The 27,228-nt window shown below is 43.7% G+C and overlaps 1 protein-coding gene across 1 annotated transcript in view; it reads left to right on the forward strand.

The window, feature by feature from the left end:
• ITPR3 (inositol 1,4,5-trisphosphate receptor type 3) overlaps positions 1–26,908 on the forward strand; it is a 544,758-nt gene extending 517,850 nt beyond the window's left edge. Inside the window, exons 57-58 of the mRNA XM_069756594.1 lie at positions 23,527–23,688; positions 25,847–26,908. Coding sequence (XP_069612695.1) covers positions 23,527–23,688; positions 25,847–25,948 — 264 coding nt within the window. The 3' untranslated portion in view covers positions 25,949–26,908. The remainder of the gene's footprint in view (positions 1–23,526; positions 23,689–25,846) is intronic.
• The last annotated feature ends 320 nt before the right edge of the window (positions 26,909–27,228 follow it).

Below are 27,228 nucleotides of genomic sequence, written 5' to 3' on the forward strand. Positions count from 1 at the left end.
GTATTAAAACCCTTCCAAAAATATCCACAGCAGATAATACAAAAAATTCCACCATCTAACTAAAGACGTGGAACGTATATCTGCAACTCCTGAGAATCCAACTAGACTGAGAAAATACTGACACAATCTAAGCTGGACAAGACAAAACAAATGAATAGCACTGAATTATCAAGCACACAGCATGTGTGCCACAGAAACAAAACCAGACACTTATCTTTGCTGATTTGGCAGCAAGGCAGGAGAAACCAGACAGAGGTCCAACACCTCCCAACAACCATGGACAACTGGCAAGGACTAATGAATCCTGCACACCTAAATACCCCAGTCAGAACTGCAATCAGCAGATACACCTGACCAGGACTGCAACCCAGGGACGACTGCATTACCACCTACAACCACCGGAGGGAGCCCAAAAGCAGAATTCACAACAGTTTCCCCCCCCCCCCTTGAGGAGGGGGTCACCGAACCCTCACCAGAGCCCCCAGGCCGATCAGAACAAGCCAGATGAAATTCACAAACCAAATCAGCGGCATGGACATCAGAGGCAAAAACCCAAGAATTATCCTCCTGGCCATATCCCTTCCATTTGACAAGGTACTGAAGCCTCCGCCTCGAAAAACGAGAATCCAAAATCTTCTCAACCACATACTCCAACTCTCCATCAACCAACACAGGGGCCGGAGGATCAACAGAGGGAACAACGGGCACCACATATTTCCGCAATAAAGATCTATGGAAGACATTATGGATAGCAAAAGAGGCCGGAAGCGCCAATCGAAAAGACACCGGATTAAAAATCCTAGAAATCCTATAAGGACCAAGAAACCGAGGCTTAAACTTAGGAGAAGAAACCTTCATAGGAACATGACGGGAAGACAACCAGACCAGATCCCCAACCCGAAGCCGGGAACCAACACACCGACGATGGTTAGCAAAACGTTGAGCCTCCTCCTGAGACAACACCAAATTGTCCACCACATGAGCCCAAATCTGCTGCAACCTGTCAACCACAGAATCCACACCAGGACAGTCAGAAGGCTCAACCTGCCCAGAAGAAAAAGGAGGATGAAAACCAAAATTACAAAAGAAAGCCGAAACCAACCAAAGTAGCCGAACTAGCCCGATAATTAAGGGCAAACTCGGCCAGTGGCAAGAAGGCCACCCAATCATCCTGATCAGCAGGCACAAAGCATCTCAAATAAGTCTCCAAAGTCTGATTAGTTCGCTCTGTCTGACCATTGGTCTGAGGATGAAATGCAGAAGAAAAAGACAAATCAATGCCCAGCCTAGCACAAAAGGCCCGCCAAAACCTAGAAACAAACTGGGAACCTCTGTCGGACACAATATTCTCTGGAATACCATGCAAACGAACCACATGCTGAAAAAACAACGGAACCAAATCTGAAGAGGAAGGCAATTTAGGCAAAGGCACCAAATGAACCATCTTAGAGAACCGGTCACAAACAACCCAGATAACCGACATCCTCTGGGAAACCGGAAGATCAGAAATAAAATCCATAGAAATATGCGTCCAGGGCCTCTCAGAGACCGGCAATGGCAAAAGCAACCCACTAGCACGGGAACAACAAGGCTTGGCCCGCGCACAAGTCCCACAGGACTGCACAAAAGAACGCACATCACGTGACAAAGAAGGCCACCAAAACGACCTACCAACCAAATCTCTGGTACCAAAAATACCAGGATGACCAGCCAACACAGAACAGTGAACCTCAGAAATCACTCTACTAGTCCATCTGTCAGGAACAAACAGTTTCCCCACTGGACAGCGGTCAGGTCTGTCAGCCTGAAATTCCTGAAGAACCCGTCGTAAATCAGGGGAAATGGCAGAAAGGACCACCCCTTCTTTCAGAATGCCGACCGGTTCAAGCCATCAAGGAAGTTCTGGAGGAGAATCGGAGCGTGAATTTTCTCCTTAGGCTCCCAGGATCTCTCTTCGGGACCAAATCCCTTGCAGTCGACAAAGAAGAAGGTCTTGTCTCTCCCCTTCTTCATGGCCAAGATTTTCTCCACCTCAAACACGTCATCTGAGCAGATGGCAAGGGCGTGGTACTGGGATCCTTGAAGAAGGGGCTCAAGATAAACGGCTTCAGCAGAGACACATGGAAAGAATTCGGAATCCGTAATGGAGGCATCTTTAGTTTATAGGAGACCTAGTTGATCCGCATCAGCACTTCGAAAGGCCCGATAAAACGAGGGCCCAACTTGTAAGAGGGAACCTTCAGCCAGATGTACCTGGACGAGAGCCATACCTTGTAAACAGGGCAGAAGCTCGGAGGGTCCAGGTGCCTTTTGCCTGCATGTCTCTTCATGTGGACGGAGGATTCTTATAAAGTACCTTTGTTGTCCTGCCACAATTTCACAAAATCCTTGGAGAGGACATCTGCAGGGACATCAGAAGAACTGTAACTGGGAGGGGAACCTTGGGTTGCCGACCAAACACTATGTAGAAAGGAAACTCTCCTGAGCCTTCACCAACGTTATTGTTGTACGAGAACTCATCCCAGGAAAGTAATTTCACCCAATCATTGTGGTGGGCTTAGACGAAGTGTTGCAGGTAGTTTCCCAGGACCTGATTGACACGCTCCACTTGCCCATTGGACTGAGGGCGATAGGCCGAGGAGAAAGCCAAGACGATGTCCAGATGTTTGCAGAGAGCTCGCCAGAACCTGGAAGTAAACTGCGAACCTCGATCGGACACAATGTGACGAGGAAATCCGTGCAGGGGTAAAATATGTTTGATGAAGCTGTTAGCCAGTTCAGGAGCAGATGGGAGAGCAGACAACGGGATCAAATGCGCCATTTTGGAGAAGTGATCCATGACTACTCAGATGACGATGCAACCCTCAGATACTGGCAAATCTGTAATAAAGTCCACTTCTATGTGCTACCATGGACCAGATCGCACGGATAGTGGCAGGAGATAACCTGTAGGAAGTTGTCTGGGGACTTTATTGCTGGCGCAAATCGGACAGGTAGCCACGTAAGCATGGATCTCCCTCCTCATGGATGGTCACCAGTAGTGGCGAGAAATCAATTGTAGCGTCTTCCTTAGTCCCGCGTGACCAGCCACCTTGGACAAGTGGCCCCATGACAAAACTCGCTCCCTCTCGGTTTCAGCTGCTAGGGCTTTTCCTGGGAGAATTTGTGACATTCTGACTGGAGCAACAGTAACCATCTTGGATGGTTTGATGATAAATTGAGAGTCCTCCTTTGGGTCCCAGACAAAATTGGACTAGAGAGGGCATCAGCTCTTGTGGCCGGACCTGAAATGTAATAGAAAGTTAAAGCAAGCAAAAAACAAAGACCACTTAGCTGGTCATGGATTAAGTCTCTGGGTGGATTGGTGATACACCAGGTTCTTATGGTCCATGTAGATGGCCATCGGATAGACTGTGCCCTCCAGCAGGTATCGCCACTCCTCGAAAGCCATCTTACTGGTGAGTAACTCCCAGTCCTGATGGAGTAGTTACGCTCCTGAGCGGAAAAGGCCTTAGAGAAGAAACCGCAGGACACACGGTGACCCGAGGAGGATTTCTGAGTGAGCACAGCTCCAGCCCCTATCGAAGATGCATCCACCTCTAGGAAGAACTATTTGTTCAAATCCAGATGATGCAGAATGAGAGCGGTGAAGAAGGACCGTTTAAGAGAGCGGAAGGCCTCTTCAGCCTCGGAGGACCAGTTCTTTGGATCGGCTCCCTTTCGGATCATAGCAGAGATGGGAACGGTCAGAGTAGAGAAGTGAGGAATGAATTGTCGATAATAGTTAGCAAAGCCAAGGAATCGCTGTTGTGCTTTGAATCACACAGTCAGCAGCCATTTAAGGATGGAAGAGATTTTCTCAGGATCCATCCTGAGTCCGGTGTCTGAGATAATGTAACCCAAAAAGGGAAGGGCAGACTGTTCAAAAACTCATTTCTCATACTTGGCGTAGAGTCGATTCTCCCTAAGATGCTGAAGAACTTGCCGAACTGCTTGTCTGTGGGAGGCCAGATCTGGGGAAAATACCAAAATATCATCCAGATACACAACAATGCAGGAATAAAGCAGGTCCCGGGAAGATATCTTGAACGAACACTTGAAAAACTGCCGGTGCATTACTGAGACCGATGGGCATCACTCGGTATTCATAATGTCCGTCCCTGGTGTTGAAAGCAGTCTTCCATTCATCTCCACAGCAAATGCGGATTAGATTGTAGGCGCCTCTTAAATCTAATTTGGTGAAGATCCTGGCACCTCTTAATCGGTCAAACAACTCAGGGATCAGTGGGATAGGGTATTTATTCTTCACCATGATCTGGTTGAGACCCCAATAGTCTATACAGGGTTGGAGTTATCCGTCTTTCTTTTTAACGAACAAAAACCTGGCCCCAGCATGAGAGGAGGACTTCTGAGTGAACCTCCTGGCAAAATTCTCCTGAATGTAGTCCGACATAACTTGAGTTTCAGCTGGGGACATAGGGTAAATTCAGCCTCTTGGGGGTGTAGATTCGGGAATCAAATCGATAGGATAGTCATACGGCCTGTGGGGCAGCAAATTCTCTGCTTCCTTTTTGTCAAATACATCGACAAAGGACCAATAGGCAGGTGGCAAACCGGGCAGCAATGCTGGAGTGGTATATAGGGGCTGGTAGCAGTGGTATATAGGGGCAGGTAGCATTGGTAGGTATATAGGGGCAGCTAGCAGTGGTAGGTGGTATATAGAGGCAGGTAGCAGTGGAATATAGGGGCTGGTAGCAGTGGTATATAGGGGCAGGTAGCAGTGGTAGGTGGTATATAGGGGCAGGTAGCAGTGGTATATAGGGGCTGGTAGCAGTGGTAGGTGGTATATAGAGGCAGATAGCAGTGGTATATAGAGGCAGGTAGCAGTGGTATATAGGGGCAGGTAGCAGTGGTATATAGGGGCAGGTAGCAGTGGTAAGTGGTATATAGAGGCAGGTAGCAGTGGAATATAGGGGCTGGTAGCAGTGGTATATAGGGGCAGGTAGCAGTGGTAGGTGGTATATAGGGGCAGGTAGCAGTGGTATATAGGGGCTGGTAGCAGTGGTAGGTGGTATATAGAGGCAGATAGCAGTGGTATATAGGGGCTGGTAGCAGTGGTAGGTGGTATATAGAGGCAGGAAGCAGTGGTATATAGGGGCTGGTAGCAGTGGTATATAGGGGCAGGTAGCAGTGGTAGGTGGTATATAGGGGCAGGTAGCAGTGGTATATAGGGGCAGGTAGCAGTGGTAGGTGGTATATAGGGGCAGGTAGCAGTGGGAGGTGGTATATAGAGGCAGGTAGCAGTGGTATATAGGGGCAGGTAGCAGTGGGAGGTGGTATATAGGGGCGGGTAGCAGTGGTATATAGGGGCTGGTAGCAGTGGTAGGTGGTATATAGAGGCAGGTAGCAGTGGTATATAGGGGCAGGTAGCAGTGGTAGGTGGTATATAGAGGCAGGTAGCAGTGGTATATAGGGGCTGGTAGCAGTGGTAGGTGGTATATAGGGGCAGGTAGCAGTGGTATATAGGGGCTGGTAGCAGTGGCAGGTGGTATATAGGGGCAGGTAGCAGTGGTATATAGGGGCTGGTAGCAGTGGCAGGTGGTATATAGGGGCAGGTAGCAGTGGTATATAGGGGCTGGTAGCAGTGGTAGGTGGTATATAGGGGCAGGTAGCAGTGGTATATAGGGGCTGGTAGCAGTGGCAGGTGGTATATAGGGGCAGGTAGCAGTGGTATATAGGGGCAGGTAGCAGTGGTAGGTGGTATATAGAGGCAGGTAGCAGTGGTATATAGGGGCTGGTAGCAGTGGTAGGTGGTATATAGGGGCTGGTAGCAGTGGTATATAGGGGCAGGTAGCAGTGGTAGGTGGTATATAGAGGCAGGTAGAGGTATATAGGGGTTGGTAGCAGTGGTATATAGGGGCAGGTAGCAGTGGTAGGTGGTATATAGGGGCGGGTAGCAGTGGTAGGTGGTATATAGAGGCAGGTAGCAGTGGTATATAGGGGCAGGTAGCAGTGGTAGGTGGTATATAGAGGCAGGTAGCAGTGGTATATAGGGGCAGGTAGCAGTGGTATATAGGGGCTGGTAGCAGTGGCAGGTGGTATATAGGGGCAGGTAGCAGTGGTATATAGGGGCAGGTAGCAGTGGTAGGTGGTATATAGGGGCTGGTAGCAGAGGTAGGTGGTATATAGAGGCAGGTAGCAGTGGTATATATGGGCTGGTAGCAGTGGTATATAGGGGCAGGTAGCAGTGGTAGGTGGTATATAGGGGCAGGTAGCAGTGGTATATAGGGGCTGGTAGCAGTGGTAGGTGGTATATAGAGGCAGGTAGCAGTGGTATATAGGGGCAGGTAGCAGTGGTAGATGGTATATAGGGGCTGGTAGCAGTGGTAGGTGGTATATAGAGGCAGGTAGCAGTGGTATATAGGGGCAGGTAGCAGTGGTAGATGGTATATAGGGGCTGGTAGCAGTGGTAGGTGGTATATAGAGGCAGGTAGCAGTGGTAGATGGTATATAGGGGCAGGTAACAGTGGTATATAGAGGCAGGTAGCAGTGGTAGGTGGTATATAGAGGCAGGTAGCAGTGGTAGATGGTATATAGGGGCAGGTAGCAGTGGTATATAGGGGCAGGTAGCAGTGCTAGGTGGTATATAGAGGCAGGTAGCAGTGGTAGGTGGTATATAGAGGCAGGCAGCAGTGGTAGGTGGTATATAGAGACAGGCAGCAGTGGTAGGTGGTATATAGAGACAGGCAGCAGTGGTAGGTGGTATTTAGAGGCAGGTAGCAGTGGTATATAGGGGCAGGTGGCAGTGGTAGGTGGTATATAGAGGCAGGTAGCAGTGGTAGGTGGTATATAGAGGCAGGCAGCAGTGGTAGGTGGTATATAGGGGCAGGTGGCAGTGGTAGGTTGTATATAGAGGCAGGTAGCAGTGGTACGTGGTATATAGAGGCAGCTAGCAGTGGTAGGTGGTATATAGAGGCAGACAGCAGTGGTAGGTGGTATATAGAGGCAGGTTGCAGTGGTTGGTGATATATAGAGGCAGGTAGCAGTGGTAGGTGGTATATAGAGGCAGGTAGCAGTGGTAGATGCATAAGAAAACAAACCCTGTACTTACCACCTTCCCTCCTCTCCCAGGAAGTGCTGAATCCTGTTCAGGGCAGAGCAGTGTGACGATCTCCCTGCTATGCTCTGAACAGGTCGGCAGTGAGCAGTGATTGCAGCCTATACTGTAATACTAAGTACAGGCTGCAATCACAGCTCCTCGCTGCAGATACTCACCCCGAACCTCTCTTCCCAGCAGCAGCTTCTCCCTGGCAGCTCCTGCTATGATCGCACACACTGAGCTGTGTGTGCGATGACAGAGGAAAATAAACAACAAAATGGCCGCGATCTCCTCTCACAGCTGTGATGTAGCAGCCCAGTGGGCGTGCCCAGGTCACAGCTGAGAGGCAGGAGAAGCGGCCTCAATGAAAGAGATGCGGTCGGAGTCCAACTGTTGGCTCCTATGTCCATGGCTGCCGTAAGTGAGGTGTGCAAGTGTCGTGCCCAGACACTTACACCCACACTAATGAAAATGGCGGCCTCCAGTGGCAAAAGTAAAAATGAATAAATAATAAAGTATGAAAGTAGAATATTTACTTTTGTATTATAAATAGTTGATTATATAATCAATAATTATTAATACAAAAACTAAAATCACGGCACCCTCCCTTTAAGTGTATGCTGTCCATAATACACTAGCAGGTGAACTACTACCAGAACGGTGTCTACCTGGTGAAGCAGAGTCAACCCCTCACAAGGGACAGTGATGATAATGTTTGTAAAGCGCTGTGGAATAGGATGACACTATAACATAATTTTGAAAAAAAAAACTATTGCTAAACATTAACAAAATACAGTGAACATAAACGCTCAATTTAAACATTATCAAACATTTGAATTTAAACCAATTGAACACATGAACTGGATTATAGATTCTCTTTAATGTTAGTGTAACCCTGTAGCTAACTTTGGTAATGGCCACTGTTGCATACACACTGACATTGCTGGCAGTATTGCTTGGGTGATAAGAAACCAGATATTAATGTATGTGCCCATGATCCAGAATAGCAGCACTTTGGACTCAGCTCACCTGCGCTATGTTCTACATTACAAGCACAGTGAATGGGATTTCTAGAAATCCCATGCCCACTAAGTTAAGGACCGGCGGAACGCACCAAGTATAGATAATATGAAACTAGGTGCGTTCGCAGTCCGAGGTCCACCGTGCAGGTAAAAGACCCTGCTGCTAGTAAGACGGACTATATGGCGGTACTAAGTATACACACATGGGTTAACTTCACCCTGCGTGAAGGAAGTGATCCTGTTGCGTCACAGGACCGCAGTACCGCACATAGAGCGCGAGCAAGAAGTCAGCGAACTCAACCCCTACACAGGATTGAAGTCCGATTAGACACTTGCTGGCACAACACCGCAACTGGGTGTGTAAGGAAACTTATAAAATAGAATCTATAGGCACGAGAGTGCATGCGGGGCCGCACTGACGGACGCCACTAACCACCCAGGCTTGGGTAAGGAAAGCGCAGAGGAAGCGCACGGCGCCGTACTGGCGGGCACAGCAACAGGACGCTGTGATGTGTGTTACATGCAGATGGCTAGTCGGGCGCTAGATAGCTACCATCATCCGCGAGCAGTCAACAACTCTAGGGAGGGATACTTAGGAGCTTTCATCCATCGACATACATCCATCTACACACACACATAATATCAAGACAATACTAGCGCATGGCCGTGCGGTCATGCACAGTTTATATAGCTGCAGCACAGGAAACAGCTACAGAAGTTTTGCCCTTTCAGGACCTGCCAAAAGGACCAATGGGATGTGCTGCAGTACCTGAGCATGTGACCCTCGATCTCCAACGGGAGATCTTGCCCTGGGCATGCTCAGTGTGTGCAAATAAGGACTTAGTCCCAGAGAAGCCCGCTCGCCGCAGATGAGTGCAGGGTACAACAGGAGAGCCAGAAAAGGCAGCAGTAACCCTTTGCACAGAATCAGTCCCAGCAAGACGCTGGGAGCGGCGCCTCCGCTGAGCAGAGCCCATTGCGGCCGAAGCAGAATGGGAGACCGCAGCAGACACGGATCGAGATTCCCCCTGTGCAGCAGAGGAAACTCGACTCCTAACACACTATGCTTCTATTTGACGCTGCGTAGACTCACCCGCGGTGTGGGTTTACGACCCGCAGCATGTAAATTATTTGCAGTTATCGCTAGTCTCCCCCATAGCTATTCATCAGATGTGGTAAATCTGCATAGTTCAGTGAACGTATGCAGATTTACCTACATGATTAGAACGCATCATTTTGGATGCAGGGAAAATATGCTACTGTATCCTGATCGTGTGCACATAGCCTTACTCATTGGGTACTGTTAAGTTAGAACTTCTCAATCTTGGAACAACTTCAAACACTTCTAAGAAATGTAAAGTAAATGAAAAAATTCCATCTAGTTCAATCTATGTTCAATCTATAATCATCAAAGGTTTGAAGAGTACGAAGCATAGAAAGTGAGCACAATAGAGCTCTGCGGTGCTGTACTTTTTTGTTAGTAACATGTTTTTTAAATTTGCCACATTGTCTAAATCCCATTTCACACATTATACCACGTTTTCTGAGAGTGCAGCCACCCACACAGAAATATCACAATCAAATCCTGCCAAGAGAGCCTGAATACAGGAAGTCATTTGCAGAGTTGAGCCAGTAAGCTGCCTGAGATATTGTAAATGATATCCATCTTTGTGGGATTTATTCATTGTATCATTAGTCATTAAACAAATATGCTGGGGAACAGCCCTGGGAGTTTTGTACTCCCCCTGTTCTGTCATGCCAAGTGCGGGAAAGTATTGTACATTGTCTCGTACAGCTGTCGCCTGGTTATTGTAATAAGTGGGGTTTAATTGACAGCAATCAAAGAAAAACACAAGCACAGGGTAGTGGCATAATAGGAAAGTGCCATCTAAACCACAGTGATCTGCTAAATATTTTAAACAATTGGAGCAACACAGTAGTGGCTATTGGTAAATGAGCATACAAAATTCATGCAACTCATCAAAGAATTCCTCGAGTAGGTAATAAATCATATGGTTGGTGCAAGCTTTAGTAATGTAAATATAATAAAAATTAGTGAATCGATGTAAATTGAATTTGTGTCAAATGTTTAAGAATTTGTTGAATCCTATGAATTTGAATAATTTTATATCACTTTGAGTGAATGAGAAACAAATGTCCGCCACTATTTACACTTTGCAGAAGAGTGCATCAGCCAGGAAGCTCATTTGATCTCACGTGCTTCTAGAACAACCAATCAGGAGGGATTCAGAACAACCAATCAGGAGGGATTATCAAAGCCTGTATAAAAGCAGGGGCAGGGACTGCAGTAACCATTTTATGGTGCAACTGGATACTGAGAAGCTATCACAGGTTAACAATAGAGCTAGCGACAAAAAGCCATAAAATTGTGGAAAAATTCTTCAGAGTCATACAGGGATTCTATTGTTAGCGGGAAAGAAATAGAGCTGTGATTGACACAACCGTGACTACATTTTGGTGTAGCAGGCAGCGCTGCTGCTGAATGTCAATTATACATTTTTTTTCATTGTTCATGCAGAAGTAAACCATCAGTATTTCTGAAAAAAATCCAAATTTGCTGGTGTACAGGCTGACATGACAGCTGGTACGGCTACAATACAGGAAGGCACAGCAGGTGCTTGCAGACACGGCTGGTAAACAGGAAGGTATGGCAGGTGCTGGCGGATACAGCTGGTATACAGACAGACATGGCAGGTCCTGGAAGATGCGGCTGGTGTACAGGGATAGAAGAACAGGGAACCTGACAACTAGCAAGTGCTCAAACAAACTGACAGACCACGTCACAACAGGTGGAGATGCCTTAAATAATAACTGTCTCCCAGCTATTGCCTGGTGACACTTTAGGACAGTGCATGCTGTCTCTTTAAGAGATCGGGGATTTGCATGCACCCAAAGCGTAGTGCCTGGGGATTTGTCAGACATGCCCAGACCCCGAGAGATCACAGCAGCAGGAGAAAGCGCAGTCCAACGACTGGGTTGGTGAGTAAATTGGCATCCCTGCTGGGAGGAGAGGAGGATGGATATCGCGCTATACTGCCAGTGGCAGATGTCACCTACTCTTTGAAAAGGCTATGACATTTTTCAGTAGGGACAACTGTGTAATCCACAATGTCATCTCCCTTATTTATATTGGAAAATAAATTAAAATAGTACAACAGGAGATAGAGGAAAAACAGCAATTTATCTATGTTCATTACCACCTTGGGATTTTTAAGGACTTTCAAGGAAAATGTTTCATGCAGCAGAATGCGTAGGAGGTTCATGATGAGGAAAAGAAGCAGCAGGTGGATTTCCACGGGAACATTAACTTATCACGTACCAAGGACAAGACTGACCATCAGTGTGAAATTAATGATGCTGGGTATGACAACCAACCATTGCAGTGGGGTTCAGAAAGTCAACCAACAGAGCCCTTGGCTATGCTGGCAAACTGCATACTCAATTGCTTATTTATTTTTACTCCCTTGTATAACACCACATACATGCTAGCCACCTTAGGGAGAGACCCAAGTTGGGCTAAATGTAGCGGGACGAAAGAGACCGAAAAGCCCTCTACTTGCATAGCTCCGCCTACTGCAAAGGATTCTGGGTAAACCTGCTATTCTTTGTATTATGCTGCTTGCAAGTACTTTCCGTTTCAGGAAAGCATCCACTTTATATAGCACCATTAATTCAATAGCACTTTGCATACATTATCATCGCTGTCCCCAATGGGGTTCACAATCCAAATTCCCTATCAGTATGTCTTTGGAGTGGGTGGAAATTGGAGTACCCGGAGGAAAGTGTATACAGTGCGGCAGGTGGCTTTGTCACACCCAAGGGAATCAGACTGTCCTCTACAAGTGTGGAAAACCTTACATTTGTCAAAATGAATCATGCGGGGAACACTGCTGATTTTCATTCACCTATAGCTCATTTCTATGATTTGATCAGTCACAGCATCTTTCAGCTTGTCCATTATTTTCTTCACTGTTCTTCTGCAAGTTCCAATGTCCTCACATAGCCAGACATCTCCTGCCTGCCCATAATGTTTTATCTATACTGTGCATCTGTTGCTGGGGCTGCCAGTGCTGGCCTTACAAACAAATACATACCATGCAGATACGGCCTTCCCAAACCCTGTCTGATGACAAGTGCACTAGCAGGACGCAGCCGGCCTCCACTATTAAAGACAAGGGGCAGCACAGGTGCACGCTACTGATAAAAACAGCCACCCCCACACCCAGCAGCTTATGGAGGGGTTGGCTGCCTAGTAGAAAAAAATTGCACACAGGTAAATGTGATGCAAAGTGTCAGCCTATTAATGACGCCCATAGTATTATCAGACGGGCCCAGCACTATAATATGCACCACACAGGGACAGACACCCAAATTATTATTATTATTTATTTTTATAGCACCATTTATTCCATGGCGCTTTACATGTGAGGAGAGGTATACATAATAAAAACAGGTACAATAATCTTAAACAATACAAGTCATAACTGGTACAGGAGGAGAGAGGACCCTGCCGCGAGGGCTCACAATCTACAAAGGATGGGTGAGAATACACCCTAATGAACCAAGCCAACAAAGAGGCCAGTGCTGGCTTTACACAGCCACACATCTTCGGCCATTCCATCATTTTATTCAGTGGCATGTAAAAGTTTTTGCTCCCCTGGACAACATTACTGTTATTGTGAACAGTTAAGGTGAAGATGAAATGATCTCTAAAAGGCCTACAGATAAAGAGGACACATTTCCTTTGTATTTTAGGCAAAAAAAATATTTTCATCTTCTACATTTTTAAAATTACATATAGGAAAATGAGCAGATGCAAAAGTTTGGACACCCTGCATGGATCGTTGGGTACAGCCGGGACCAGCTGCTTGGAAAGAATCACCAAAATTTTTGCCTGTAGGACATTATTGCAAGAGAGCTTGGCTGAGTAGATTACACAAGAAGGAAAACACACAGCAAGTCAGCAGGATCTAGGAGCAACATGGCAGATGTGACAACCTACATGGTGAGCTGCAGCATGTGCTACATGTTCACAGATCGACCAGAAGAAGAATTAAATTTCACCTGTCAGAAGTGTAGACTAGTGGCCCTTTTAGAAGAAAAGGTGCGGGGTCTGGAAGAAAGAATAGCAACCTTGAAACTCATCAAAGAGAATGAAGACTTTCTAGACAGAACAGAAGCATCTCTACTGGTCACAGAAGGTGAAAAAAGTGTCAGAGAACCTCCAAAAGCAGATGAGTGGAAGCATGTGACCAAAAGAAGCAAGAAGACCATGGAGAAATCACCAACCACACAACTGAAGAACCGATATCAAATCTTTGTAGAGGATGAAGATGGCACACCTAAGGATGAAGCAATACCAGCAAGCAAAAAAGAAAAGGGCACACAGCAACAAGTGACAGCAAAAAGTACAGCCAAGAAGCAACGAAGAGTGGTGCTGGTGGGAAACTCACTACTGAGAGGCACAGAAGCAGCCATCTGCAGACCAGACATAACTGCAAGAGAAGTATGCTGCCTTCCAGGTGCGATGATCAAGGATGTGACCGATAGGATACCAAAGCTCTTCAACTCCAAGGACGTCCACCCATTTCTTCTGATACATGTTGGCACCAATGACACGGCAAGGAAGGACCTACCGACAATCTGCAAAGACTTTGAAGAGTTGGGGAAGAAAGTAAAGGAACTGGATGCACAGGTAGTTTTTTCTTCTATCCTTCCAGTAGACGGGCATGGCACCAGGAGATGGAACAGGATCCTTGATGCAAACAACTGGCTAAGACGATGGTGCAGACAACAAGGATTTGGATTCCTGGACCACGGTGTGAATTACTTGTATGATGGACTCCTCGCCAGAGACGGACTACACCTCAACAAACCTGGGAAACACACATTCGCCAGAAGACTCGCTACACTCATCAGGAGGGCGTTAAACTAGAAGAAGAGGGGACGGGAAGAAAAACATTAGACTTGAACAAAGAAGATCCAGGAAAACATACTCAGAAGGGAGGTAAGAACATTTCTAAAACAATCCACAGCGAGGAGATTGGAACAAAACAAAATCCTCTAAACTGCATGCTTGCAAACGCCAGAAGCCTGACAAACAAGATGGAAGAACTAGAAGCAGAAATATCTACAGGTAACTTTGACATAGTGGGAATAACCGAGACATGGTTAGATGAAAGCTATGACTGGGCAGTTAACTTACAGGATTACAGTCTGTTTAGAAAGGATCGTAAAAATCGGAGAGGAGGAGGGGTTTGTCTCTATGTAAAGTCTTGTCTAAAGTCCACTTTAAGGGAGGATATTAGCGAAGGAAATGAGGATGTCGAGTCCATATGGGTCGAAATTCATGGAGGGAAAAATGGTAACAAAATTCTCATTGGGGTCTGTTACAAACCCCCAAATATAACAGAAACCATGGAAAGTCTACTTCTAAAGCAGATAGATGAAGCTGCAACCCATAATGAGGTCCTGGTTATGGGGGACTTTAACTACTCGGATATTAACTGGGAAACAGAAACCTGTGAAACCCATAAAGGCAACAGGTTTCTGCTAATAACCAAGAAAAATTATCTTTCACAATTGGTGCAGAATCCAACCAGAGGAGCAGCACTTTTAGACCTAATACTATCTAATAGACCTGACAGAATAACAAATCTGCAGGTGGTCGGGCATCTAGGAAATAGCGACCACAATATTGTGCAGTTTCACCTGTCTTTCACTAGGGGGACTTGTCAGGGAGTCACAAAAACACTGAACTTTAGGAAGGCAAAGTTTGACCAGCTTAGAGATGCCCTTAATCTGGTAGACTGGGACAATATCCTCAGAACTAATAATACAGATAATAAATGGGAAATGTTTAAGAACATCCTAAATAGGCAGTGTAAGCGGTTTATACCTTGTGGGAATAAAAGGACTAGAAATAGGAAAAACCCAATGTGGCTAAACAAAGAAGTAAGACAGGCAATTAACAGTAAAAAGAAAGCATTTGCACTACTAAAGCAGGATGGCACCATTGAAGCTCTAAAAAACTATAGGGAGAAAAATACTTTATCTAAAAAACTAATTAAAGCTGCCAAAAAGGAAACAGAGAAGCACATTGCTAAGGAGAGTAAAACTAATCCCAAACTGTTCTTCAACTATATCAATAGTAAAAGAATAAAAACTGAAAATGTAGGCCCCTTAAAAAATAGTGAGGAAAGAATGGTTGTAGATGACGAGGAAAAAGCTAACATATTAAACACCTTCTTCTCTACGGTATTCACGGTGGAAAATGAAATGCTAGGTGAAATCCCAAGAAACAATGAAAACCCTATATTAAGGGTCACCAATCTAACCCAAGAAGAGGTGCGAAACCGGCTAAATAAGATTAAAATAGATAAATCTCCGGGTACTAAGAGAACTAAGTAATGTAATAGATAAACCATTATTTCTTATTTTTAGGGACTCTATAGCGACAGGGTCTGTTCCGCAGGATTGGCGCATAGCAAATGTGGTGCCAATATTCAAAAAGGGCTCTAAAAGTGAACCTGGAAATTATAGGCCAGTAAGTCTAACCTCTATTGTTGGTAAAATATTTGAAGGGTTTCTGAGGGATGTTATTCTGGATTATCTCAATGAGAATAACTGTTTAACTCCATATCAGCATGGGTTTATGAAAAATCGCTCCTGTCAAACCAATCTAATCAGTTTTTATGAAGAGGTAAGCTATAGGCTGGACCACGGTGAGTCATTGGACGTGGTATATCTCGATTTTTCCAAAGCGTTTGATACCGTGCCGCACAAGAGGTTGGTACACAAAATGAGAATGCTTGGTCTGGGGGAAATTGTGTGTAAATGGGTTAGTAACTGGCTTAGTGATAGAAAGCAGAGGGTGGTTATAAATGGTATAGTCTCTAACTGGGTCGCTGTGACCAGTGGGGTACCGCAGGGGTCAGTATTGGGACCTGTTCTCTTCAATATATTCATTAATGATCTGGTAGAAGGTTTACACAGTAAAATATCGATATTTGCAGATGATGCAAAACTATGTAAAGCAGTTAATACAAGAGAAGATAGTATTCTGCTACAGATGGATCTGGATAAGTTGGAAACTTGGGCTGAAAGGTGGCAGATGAGGTTTAACAATGATAAATGTAAGGTTATACACATGGGAAGAAGAAATCAATGTCACCATTACACACTGAATGGGAAACCACTGGGTAAATCTGACAGGGAGAAGGACTTGGGGATCCTAGTTAATGATAAACTTACCTGGAGCAGCCAGTGCCAGGCAGCAGCTGCCAAGGCAAACAGGATCATGGGGTGCATTAAAAGAGGTCTGGATACACATGATGAGAGCATTATACTGCCTCTGTACAAATCCCTAGTTAGACCGCACATGGAGTACTGTGTCCAGTTTTGGGCACCGGTGCTCAGGAAGGATATAATGGAACTAGAGAGAGTACAAAGGAGGGCAACAAAATTAATAAAGGGGATGGGAGAACTACAATACCCAGATAGATTAGCGAAATTAGGATTATTTAGTCTAGAAAAAAGACGACTGAGGGGCGATCTAATAACCATGTATAAGTATATAAGGGGACAATACAAATATCTCGCTGAGGATCTGTTTATACCAAGGAAGGTGACGGGCACAAGGGGGCATTCTTTGCGTCTGGAGGAGAGAAGGTTTTTCCACCAACATAGAAGAGGATTCTTTACTGTTAGGGCAGTGAGAATCTGGAATTGCTTGCCTGAGGAGGTGGTGATGGCGAACTCAGTCGAGGGGTTCAAGAGAGGCCTGGATGTCTTCCTGGAGCAGAACAATATTGTATCATACAAGTAGGTTCTGTAGAAGGACGTAGATCTGGGGATTTATTATGATGGAATATAGGCTGAACTGGATGGACAAATGTCTTTTTTCGGCCTTACTAACTATGTTACTATGTTACTATGGTTAGTGCCTAGTAGCACCCCCTTTTGAAAGTGTCACATATATGGTCCTTAGCCTTATATATTGAGGTCACTTTGACGTTACTAATGCTGTACAATCCAAGGAGACCTTAGTGTGTTATACACATCTTTTTAGAGCACTTAGGGGCCTTTTCGGTACTTGCGATTGTGGCAATTTTTTTATTTTTATTATTTTTTTAATTTAACAAGGCTTTTGAATGTTTAAAGATATGCTTCTCTGATATATGACGACTGTTACTTATTCATTTTCTGTACCTGAACTGTGAGGAAATTACATGTTTTTATTTATTGCAGGCCCACAGTTCGTGTGCTATGAATGCTTTTGTGCAGAATATGTTTTGTTAGTTATGCGAAACATTAATCAGCATCACCGCAACCAATTATCTCAGTTATGGAACCGTCACATTTGGGGATGAATTAATATAATGGAAAAAATTGACTACAGCCATAATTATACATTTTACAGTACTGATTTCTAGTGGCCATGGCTTTCATTTTTTAACATATAATGCAGGATACATCTGTCGCATACAGCCATTTAACTGTGTAAATAGTATGAAATATAGATGAAATTAATGTTAAGTGTACTGTATGATTCTTTACAGAACAGAGAAGTAGAAGATTATACAGAATTATTCAGGGCCTTGCTATGTTGTAATTATGTTCACATGTTGCATTTTTTTCCAAAGACAAAACCTGCTTTCCTAGCAGTAAGAAACAGATTTTGTTGCGTTTTTGCTGCATTTTTGTGATGGTAAATTTGTCTCTTGTGCATGCTGATAAAGTTTAGTGCATAAAAAAATCTGATTCTACACCAAAAATACAGCAAAAACTGATATTTGCGTTTTTGCAGCGTTATTTGCACTGGTGAAAAATGCTGAAATTAGTGCGCATGCTCCATTTTTGCAAAAAAACAAGGTTTGGCACAAAATAATGAGAACAAAATAACAATGTGTGGGCATGAGTTTTCTGAAATCTCATAGACTTTGCTGGTTCTGTGAAACGCAGCGGAAAATTTACATAAAGAAAACGCATCATGTGAACATGGCCTAAGTCTGAGAACGGTGGCTGTATGGCTGTAATGTGCTAAATGTATCCACGGTAAAGACACATTCCCTATGTATTTTATTAACATATTAAAGTGAATCATTTTCTGTTTAATCCAGTGCAGACATTCTGCAATACTGAGATGATTGTTGATTTTAAAGTGAATGTCCAACTTTTAAAACTAACATGATGTAAGGTTTATTGCAGTCGAGTTTGGGTTTTCTGATACACAGCTCCAAATACTCTGCATAGTCCGAGTTCATTGACATCATTCTTCCAATACTAGTGGGAAACCAGGAGCTTACTGTATACTGCATTCTGTGGTATTGTACGCAATGTATAATATTACGTGGCCAGCTCGTAGACTCACATTACAAGTGGTAGACATTTATCGTTATAATCTATGGCTATGGCAAGGGATATAGAGTAACAGAAAACACAATCTCTATCAGCTAGTGACATACAGCTAGTGATATATGTGTCAAGAAATTAGTCAGAATTTTGGACCAATTTAAGAAATAAAATGGTGTTCAAAGATAATATAAGTGACTTGTAGCTGTACTACCACTCACTCATTGGTTACACATCCCAGAAATGTAACTTTTGGAGTTCGATTGTAAATACATGTAAGTTCATAAAGAAATATTTTTGATTGTGTTTAATTTAAGATTGATTGACCTATAAATCAAATATGTCTCTATAAGTGAATATAAAGAAAATACCAGTTCCAAATATTAAGTGTACCCATATATTGGCGACTCATGACAAACATTTGAACAAGGAGAAACCGAGTCTTTTTATGCCAATAGAAGTACAAAATAGTTTCTTTTATTGAACAGCAACATTCCAAATGATTTTTCAGCAGTTTAAACTATAGAAAAAATGCAAAGGGTACATGTAGGTCTCACAAGGGATGACCCAGGGTTCAAACAAAAGGGGACATAAACAAGGAAGGACTTAAATATACAGTACAGACCAAAAGTTTGGATACACCTTCTCATTTAAAGATTTTTCTGTATTTTCATGACTATGAAAATTGTACTTTCACACTGAAGGCATCAAAACTATGAATTAACACATGTGGAATTATATACTTAACAAAAAAGTGTGAAACAACTGAAATTATGTCTTATATTCTAGGTTCTTCAAAGTAGCCACCTTTTGCTTTGATGACTGCTTTGCACACTCTTGGCATTCTCTTGATGAGCTTAAAGACGTAGTCACCGGGAATGGTTTTCACTTCACAGGTGTGCCCTGTCAGGTTTAATAAGTGGGATTTCTTGCCTTATAAATGGGGTTGGGATCATCAGTTGTGTTGTGCAGAAGTCTGGTGGATACACAGCTGATAGTCCTACTGAATAGACTGTTAGAATTTGTATTATGGCAAGAAAAAAGCAGCTAAGTAAAGAAAAACGAGTGGCCATCATTACTTTAAGAAATGAAGGTCAGTCAGTCCGAAAAATTGGGAAAACTTTGAAAGTGTCCCCAAGTGCAGTGGCAAAAACCATCAAGTGCTACAAAGTCACATGAGGACCGCCCCAGGAAAGGAAGACCAAGCGTCACCTCTGCTTCTGAGAATAAGTTTATCCGAGTCACCAGCCTCAGAAATCACAGGTTAACAGCAGCTCAGATTAGAGACCAGGTCAATGCCACACAGAGTTCTAGCAGCAGACACATCTCTACAACAACTGTTAAGAGGAGACTTTGTGCAGCAGGCCTTCATGGTAAAATAGCTGCTAGGAAACCACTGCTAAGGACAGGCAACAAGCAGAAGAGACTTGTTTGGGCTAACAAACATAAGGAATGGACATTAGACCAGTGGAAATCTGTGCTTTGGTCTGATGAGTCCAAATTTGAGATCTTTGGTTCCAACCAACGTGTCTTTGTGCGATGCAGAAAAGGTGAACGGATGGACTCTACATGCCTGGTTCCCACCGTGAAGCATGGAGGAGGAGGAGGTGTAATGGTGTGGAGGTGCTTTGCTGGTGACACTGTTGGGGATTTATTCAATATTGAAGGCATCCTGAACCATCATGGCTGCCACAGCATCTTGCAGCCGCATGCTATTCCATCCGATTTACGTTTAGTTGGACCATCATTTATTTTTCAACAGGACAATGACCCCAATCACACCTCCAGGCTGTGTAAGGGCTATTTGACCAAGAAGGAGAGTGATGGGGTGCTACGCCAGATGACCTGGCCTCCACAGTCACCAGACCTGAACCCAATCGAGATGGTTTGGGATGAGCTGGACCGCAGAGTGAAGGCAAAAGGGCCAACCAACAAGTGCTAAGCATCTCTGGGAACTCCTTCAAGATTGTTGGAAGACCATTTCCGGTGACTACCTCTTGAAGCTCAACAAGAGAATGCCAAGAGTGTGCAAAGCAGTCATCAAAGCAAAAGGTGGCTACTTTGAAGAACCTATAATATAAAACATACTTTCAGTAGTTTCACACTTTTTTGTTAAGTATATAATTCCACATGTGTTAATTCATAGTTGTGATGCCTTCAGTGTGAATGTACAATTTTCATAGTCATGAAAATACAGAAAAATCTTTAAATGAGAAGGTGTGTCCAAACTTTTGTTCTGTACTGTATATTATCATACTAGAGTTGCCATTAGTTGTTAAGTGTTATTATCTTGTCCCAGAGGAGGAATATTCCAACATACAAACAGGCAAATAAAGTGCAAGTGCATCAGGTAAATCTGTCAATATTCCAGATTACTCAGAAAGCAAAAACATAATGGGTACACATTTTTGGCAATTTAGCATTATTTACCCATATGGAACGTCCTGCCTTGGCGTTGGCCCCGTACCCGAACGCGTACATTTCGCGTAAGTCCCTTCTTCAGGGGTCATATGTCTCTTAAAGTGGTTTTCCACTTTCAAGAAATTGGACCCAAATGCTACGCTATGGCTGTCAGCCACTACTTGGGCCTCAGTGTTTGGGCTGCAGCCGTGACATCACTATGACACCCGAACTCATTTATTAGCTGCAGCGTTAATGCACATTGTCAACGTGACATCATGGCTGCAGCCAAAATAATGAGTATGGAGCAGCGGCAGACACCGTCACTGGACCAGAGAGGGCAAGTACCTGCTGTGCTTGTTATTTTAGGTCTTGTGCAATGTTTAGGGCCCACTTGAAAGTGGAAATCCCTTTGAAGGATAAGGCTTGAATGTGCAAGTAGAACTGTTTAAAGGGGCATTCCCATTTCAGACATATATGGCGTATCATGGGAAAAAATCAATATCTCATAGATGCAGATCCCACTTCACATACTTGCTTATGGTTTTTGGGAATTCCTATAAAAGTGAATGGAGAGCAACCCTCATGCTCAGGCACCTCAATGTTTACAGTGGCTCAAGACTAAGCCCCGACCTCCAGTGGGACCCACTGCTAAATACTGGACCCACATCCACATGATATGCCATAAATGTCTGAGATGGGAACATGCCTTTAAGCTTAGAATTAAATAAATGAATGTCTTGAAGGAATATCAATAATGAGTGCTGTGCAGTTCACTTTGTCCAGCATAATTATAGAACTACTAGATGGTGGCCCGCTTCTAACGCATCGGGTGTCCTAGAATGTGCATGTCCACGTAGTATATTGCCCAACCACGTAGTATATTGCCCAGCCACGTAGTATATTGCCCAGCCACGTAGTATATTGCCCAGTCACGTAGTATATTGCCCAGTCACGTAGTATATTGCCCAGTCACGTAGTATATTGCCCAGTCACGTAGTATATTGCCCAGTCACGTAGTATATTGCCCAGTCACATACTATATTGCCCAGCCACGTACTATTGCCCAGCCACGTAGTATATTGCCCAGTCACGTAGTATATATTGCCCAGCGACGTAGTATTGCCCAGCCACGTAGTATATTGCCCAGTCACGTAGTATATTGCCCAGCCAAGTACTATTGCCCAGCCACGTAGTATATTGCCCAGTCACGTAGTATATTGCCCAGTCACGTAGTATATATTGCCCAGCCACGTAGTATATTGCACAGCGACGTAGTATACAGCACAGAGCCACGTAGTATACAGCACAGATACGTAGTATATTGGCCAGTCACATAGTATATTGCCCAGCCACGTAGTATATTGCCCAGCCACGTATGTAACAGGTTAAAAAAAGACTTAAAATAAACATATACTCACCCTCCGAAGAGCCCCTTGTAGTTCCGGCGCTTGTGTGCAGTGCACGCGGCAGCTTCCGGTCCCAGGGTTGGTATGAGCGCAGGGCCTGTGATGACGTTGCGGTCACATGACAGTGATGTCACGGCAGGTCCTTCTCGCATAGCATCCTTGGCGCCGGAACCTTCCGCTTGCACTGCCGAGGAGAGGACGCAACGTCAGAGGGTGAGAATAACGTTTTTTTTAATTATTATTATTTGTAAGATTAGATCTTTTTACTATTGATGCTGCATACGCAGCATCAATAGTAAAAAGTTGGTCACACTGGATTAATAGCTGCGTTAATGGAGTGCGTTACACCGCGGTCCATTAACGCTGGCATTAACCCTGGCATTAATCCTGTGTGAGGGCTGACTGGAGGGCAGTATGGAGCGGGCTCTGACTGCGGGGAGTAAGGAGCGGCCATTTTTCCGTCGGATTGTGCCAGTCGCTGATTGGTCGCAGCAAAACGACCAATCAGCGACTTGGATTTCCATGACAGACAGAGGTCACGACCAATCAATATCTGTGAAAGACAGACGGAAGTGACCCTTAGACAATTATATAGTAGATTATATTTCAGTTTTAGGTCTAATTAAAAGCACCACTTCAGCTGTTTTTCTTTTTTTTAGTGCTGGAGAGGTGCTTTAAATGTAAGTCCCCTGCCCCTGGTCATATACTCACCCTCTGGCGTCTTCACCCTTTTTCTACATCTCCAATCCCACGGCGCCATCTTGCGTCAGTAGCTTCTGACTGTCTGAAATTAAGAAGCTATGTCACAGGCTCTCAATACAAGTTAATGAGAGTCAGAACAAGGCTGTCATAGACTTGTAGTGAAAAGTGACCACCGCACAATTCCATGAAATATTGGAGCTGCAGGCAGGTAATTTTTCACCGGAGTTCAATATGAGCAGCGGTGAGAACAGATGAATATGCCGGAAGATGAGTATCAGACAGGGGCAGGGGAATTATATTTAAAGCTTCACTCCAGCAGTGCAATAACAAAAACGCTGAAGTGGTGCTTTAATGACATTCCAAATGCAGAGTGTTCAATTTATCAGGCAAAAGATGCTCTGATGATGGAAGGCAGAAATATGTTGTATTTGAGTGTGAATATATATATATATATATATAGTAAACTGATAACGCCATGTTAATAATATATACATATTATATTTGATTACCTTTTCTGCAGAGTAAAAACCTGGACTGGTTCCCTAGGATGAGAGCAATGTCTCTAGTCAGTAATGAAGGGGAGGGAGAGCAGAACGAAATACGTAGCCTCCAGGACAAACTGAACTCAACCATGCGGCTGGTTACTCATCTAACATCACAGCTCAATGAACTGAAGGAACAGGTACAGAATTCACCTCCATAAATTTCACTAGCAGAGGGCAAGAAGCATACAGCCTATGCAGCTAGCTCATGAAGAATGGCTGGCAATGTCAGAGACGGCACTGTGATTTTCTATAGTCTGTGGAAGATTGGTATGAAATTGGCTCATGATATCATAGACTGGCAGTGCTCAGTCATATACCGTAGTTTTGCTAAAAAGGTTAAAATAACTTTCTAATTGCTTAGGCTTTAAATGTTTACCCTTCATCATTTCAATGCCCCCGGGCAGGCGGCATCTACTTTCATACATTGCAGCTGTGGCTGAGTCTGTACACACGTGGTCAAAATTGTTGGTACCCCTCATTTATTGACAGAAAAACCCACAATTGTCACAGAAATAACTTGAATCTGACAAAAGTAATAATAAATAAAAGATCTGTGAAAATGAACAAATGAAAGTCAGACATTGCTTTTCAACCATGTTTCCACAGAATTAAAAAAAAAATAAAACTCATGAAATAGGCCCGGACATAAATTATGGTACCCCTGAGAATAATGTGACAAAAGGGACATATTAAATCAAAGTGTGTCCACTAACTAGCATCACAGGTGTCTACAATCTTGGAATCAGTGATCTTGCAACCAGAGAGTAAAGAGAGTATAAAAATCCAACAGATAAAAATACAAACATTTTTTAATTAATTTACATAAAAATAAATACCGTAACAATACATTTAGAGACAAGGTAAGACGTGACCAAAAGAGGTGTATCACACAACGTCAACCTGCATAATAAAGGATGGGGGAACAGACTGTGGTGACAGATAAAAAAGAGGAAGGTAATGTGGGAAAAAGGGGGAAACAATTTTAAAGTGTAAACAATTTTACTTTCTGTAAATTATACCAAAACCAGCTTGGTTCCGCATAGCTTGACCTATATAGAGGAGACACATGAAATCTCATTGGCTCATAAGTCACTGTGATCGTATGGCACCATGATCTGGAAATGCGGGTCTGCAAAATGTAATCTGTCAGTGCATGCTGCAATTTTACACTTTGTACAGTTCATATTACATGGCCCTTTTCAGCAGTTGCTTATTCAGCTTCAGCACTAGCTTTATGTGCTATCACAACTACCACCAATCTGTTAGAGCAGTAGAAGGTCTTAAGGTACCTTCACACATAACGATATTGTTAACGATATCGTTGCTATTTGTGACGTAGCAACGATATCGTTAATGAAATCGTTATGTGTGACAGCGACCAACGATCAGGCCCCTGCTGGGAGATCGTTGGTCGCTGAGGAAAGTCCAGAACTTTATTTCGTCGCTGGACTCCCTGGAGACATCGCTGGATCGGCGTGTGTGACACCAATCCAGCGATGTCTTCACTGGTAACCAGGGTAAACATCGGGTAACTAAGCGCAGGGCCGCGCTTAGTAACCCGATGTTTACCCTGGTTACCATGCTAAAAGTAAAAAAAAACAAACACTACATACTTACCTACCGCTGTCTGTCCTCCAGCGCTGCGCTCTGCACTCCTCCTGTACTGGCTGTGAGCCGGAAAGCAGAGCGGTGACGTCACCGCTCTGCTTTCCGGCTCCCAGACAGTACAAGAGGAGAGCAGAGAAGCAGAGCACAGCGCTGGAGGACAGACGGCTGTAGGTAAGTATGTAGTGTTTGTTTTTTTTTACTTTTAGCATGGTAACCAGGGTAAACATTGGGTTACTAAGCGCGGCCCTGCGCTTAGTTACCCGATGTTTACCCTGGTTACCGGCATCGTTGGTCGCTGGAGAGCGGTCTGTGTGACAGCTCTCCAGCGACCAAACAGCGACGCTGCAGCGATCCGGATCGTTGTCGGTATCGCTGCAGCGTCGATAAATGTGAAGGGGCCTTTAGACTTTTGGTAGTGTATATTATGATGGTCCATGATTATTCCTAGAAGATAATGATTCTCTCTCCCTCTGGATATTACATAATTCAATTTTACTGCTTCACTATTGGATGACAAGGTTTTTACTCTTCTATAGTTCCTTCAAACACGAATACTATGCAAGTAATTTATCATTCACTTAACATCCTTAGAGATTAATATATGCCAGGCTGCAGAGTGTAAGTACTGAGGCAGAAACCAATTTACAGACATATTTGATACATTCTCTTGTACGTTTTTTCATTTAGATGACCGAGCAGAGGAAGCGCCGTCAGAGAATGGGATTTGTAGATGTTCAGGCAAACACAGGACACTCCATGGCCAGCAATCAAGTCATAGTCAGCCAGTGATAGTGTTGTAAAGATGTTGAAGATGAGCTGTCCACCATAAAATGTTGTTGAAGACCGTAACTGAAAACTGTGTGAATAATGCTAATAATATGCATAACTATGATAATGCTGCTCTTTATAGAAAAGCAAGAATGTTTTGGGGTTTGTAAGTTCAGAACATGACCGTAGCGTTGAAGAAACTCGTTTCTTGGAACGAAGAGGAATCCAGGAAGACAGACTGTGGAAGTGTGCAAGGTCTACATGCGCACTCGTTTTATGAACACCGCTGGAACTAAATATTGAAAGCACACAAAGTTCAACTAGAATATGTATTAATACTGTTAAATGTTTCTTGATATTGCAAATAGGATTAATATAAGGCAAGCATCTACCACAACAAATAATGACCAGTTCCCAGCTAGTGTTCAAAGTGCTATTGGGATTGTGTCAAGCACTTATGAAGATTGATACAATTATTGACTCTTTTTGCATACTCTGTCTTAGATGTTAAGGCAGATAGAACCATGAACTGTTCCTCAGATTAGAATTGAAGCTAAATATTGAATGAGGCCACATAAATGGTAAGAGAAAATGTTGTAATAGGACTGACTGGTTACAGCGCATATAGTTCAATGCAGTTGAAGAATCTTTACCATTTTTATGAAGGAAAAGATTATTCTTAATAGACCTGCGTGGATACAAATTTTGAGTACTGGGCTGTTTGGATGGTGTAATTGTAAACAAAAGAAACAAAAATGATAGGTTTACAAACATTACATGTATATAATACTAGTTTCATTTCATAGATGTGCCCCAGCGCATAGGCATGGGCATCCTGATAGAGAACTCTACTGTTTACAGAATAGATAGGGCGGTTGGGTAGTTAGGAACTGTTTATATTGGAGTAGAAACCTTATAGGTAATGATAATATAAGATTTTCTCTTTGCCTATTACATAATAAAGTACTTAAATGTGTGTAACTATGTGACTGAGATGTACTTTCCTCTTATGTTCCAACAATTGTGCATATGAATGCTATTTGTGGGAATTTCCTGAATTTATTTATGTGCTAGAACAAAAACAGCAGAACTGCAGAGCTAATAGCACTTCATAACCCCTTCGCACCTAAGTCTGTTTTCACCTTCATGACCGGGCCAATTTTTTCAATTCTGACCACTGTCACTTTATGAGGTAATAACCCTGGAACGCTTCAATGTATTCAGTGATTCTGAGAGTGTTTTTTCGAGACATGTTGTACATCATGTTAGTGGTAAATTTAGGACAATATTTTTTTGCGTTT

This window comes from Ranitomeya imitator, chromosome 3, assembly GCF_032444005.1.
Source record: "Ranitomeya imitator isolate aRanImi1 chromosome 3, aRanImi1.pri, whole genome shotgun sequence".
Classification (NCBI taxonomy): Eukaryota; Metazoa; Chordata; class Amphibia; order Anura; family Dendrobatidae; genus Ranitomeya; species Ranitomeya imitator.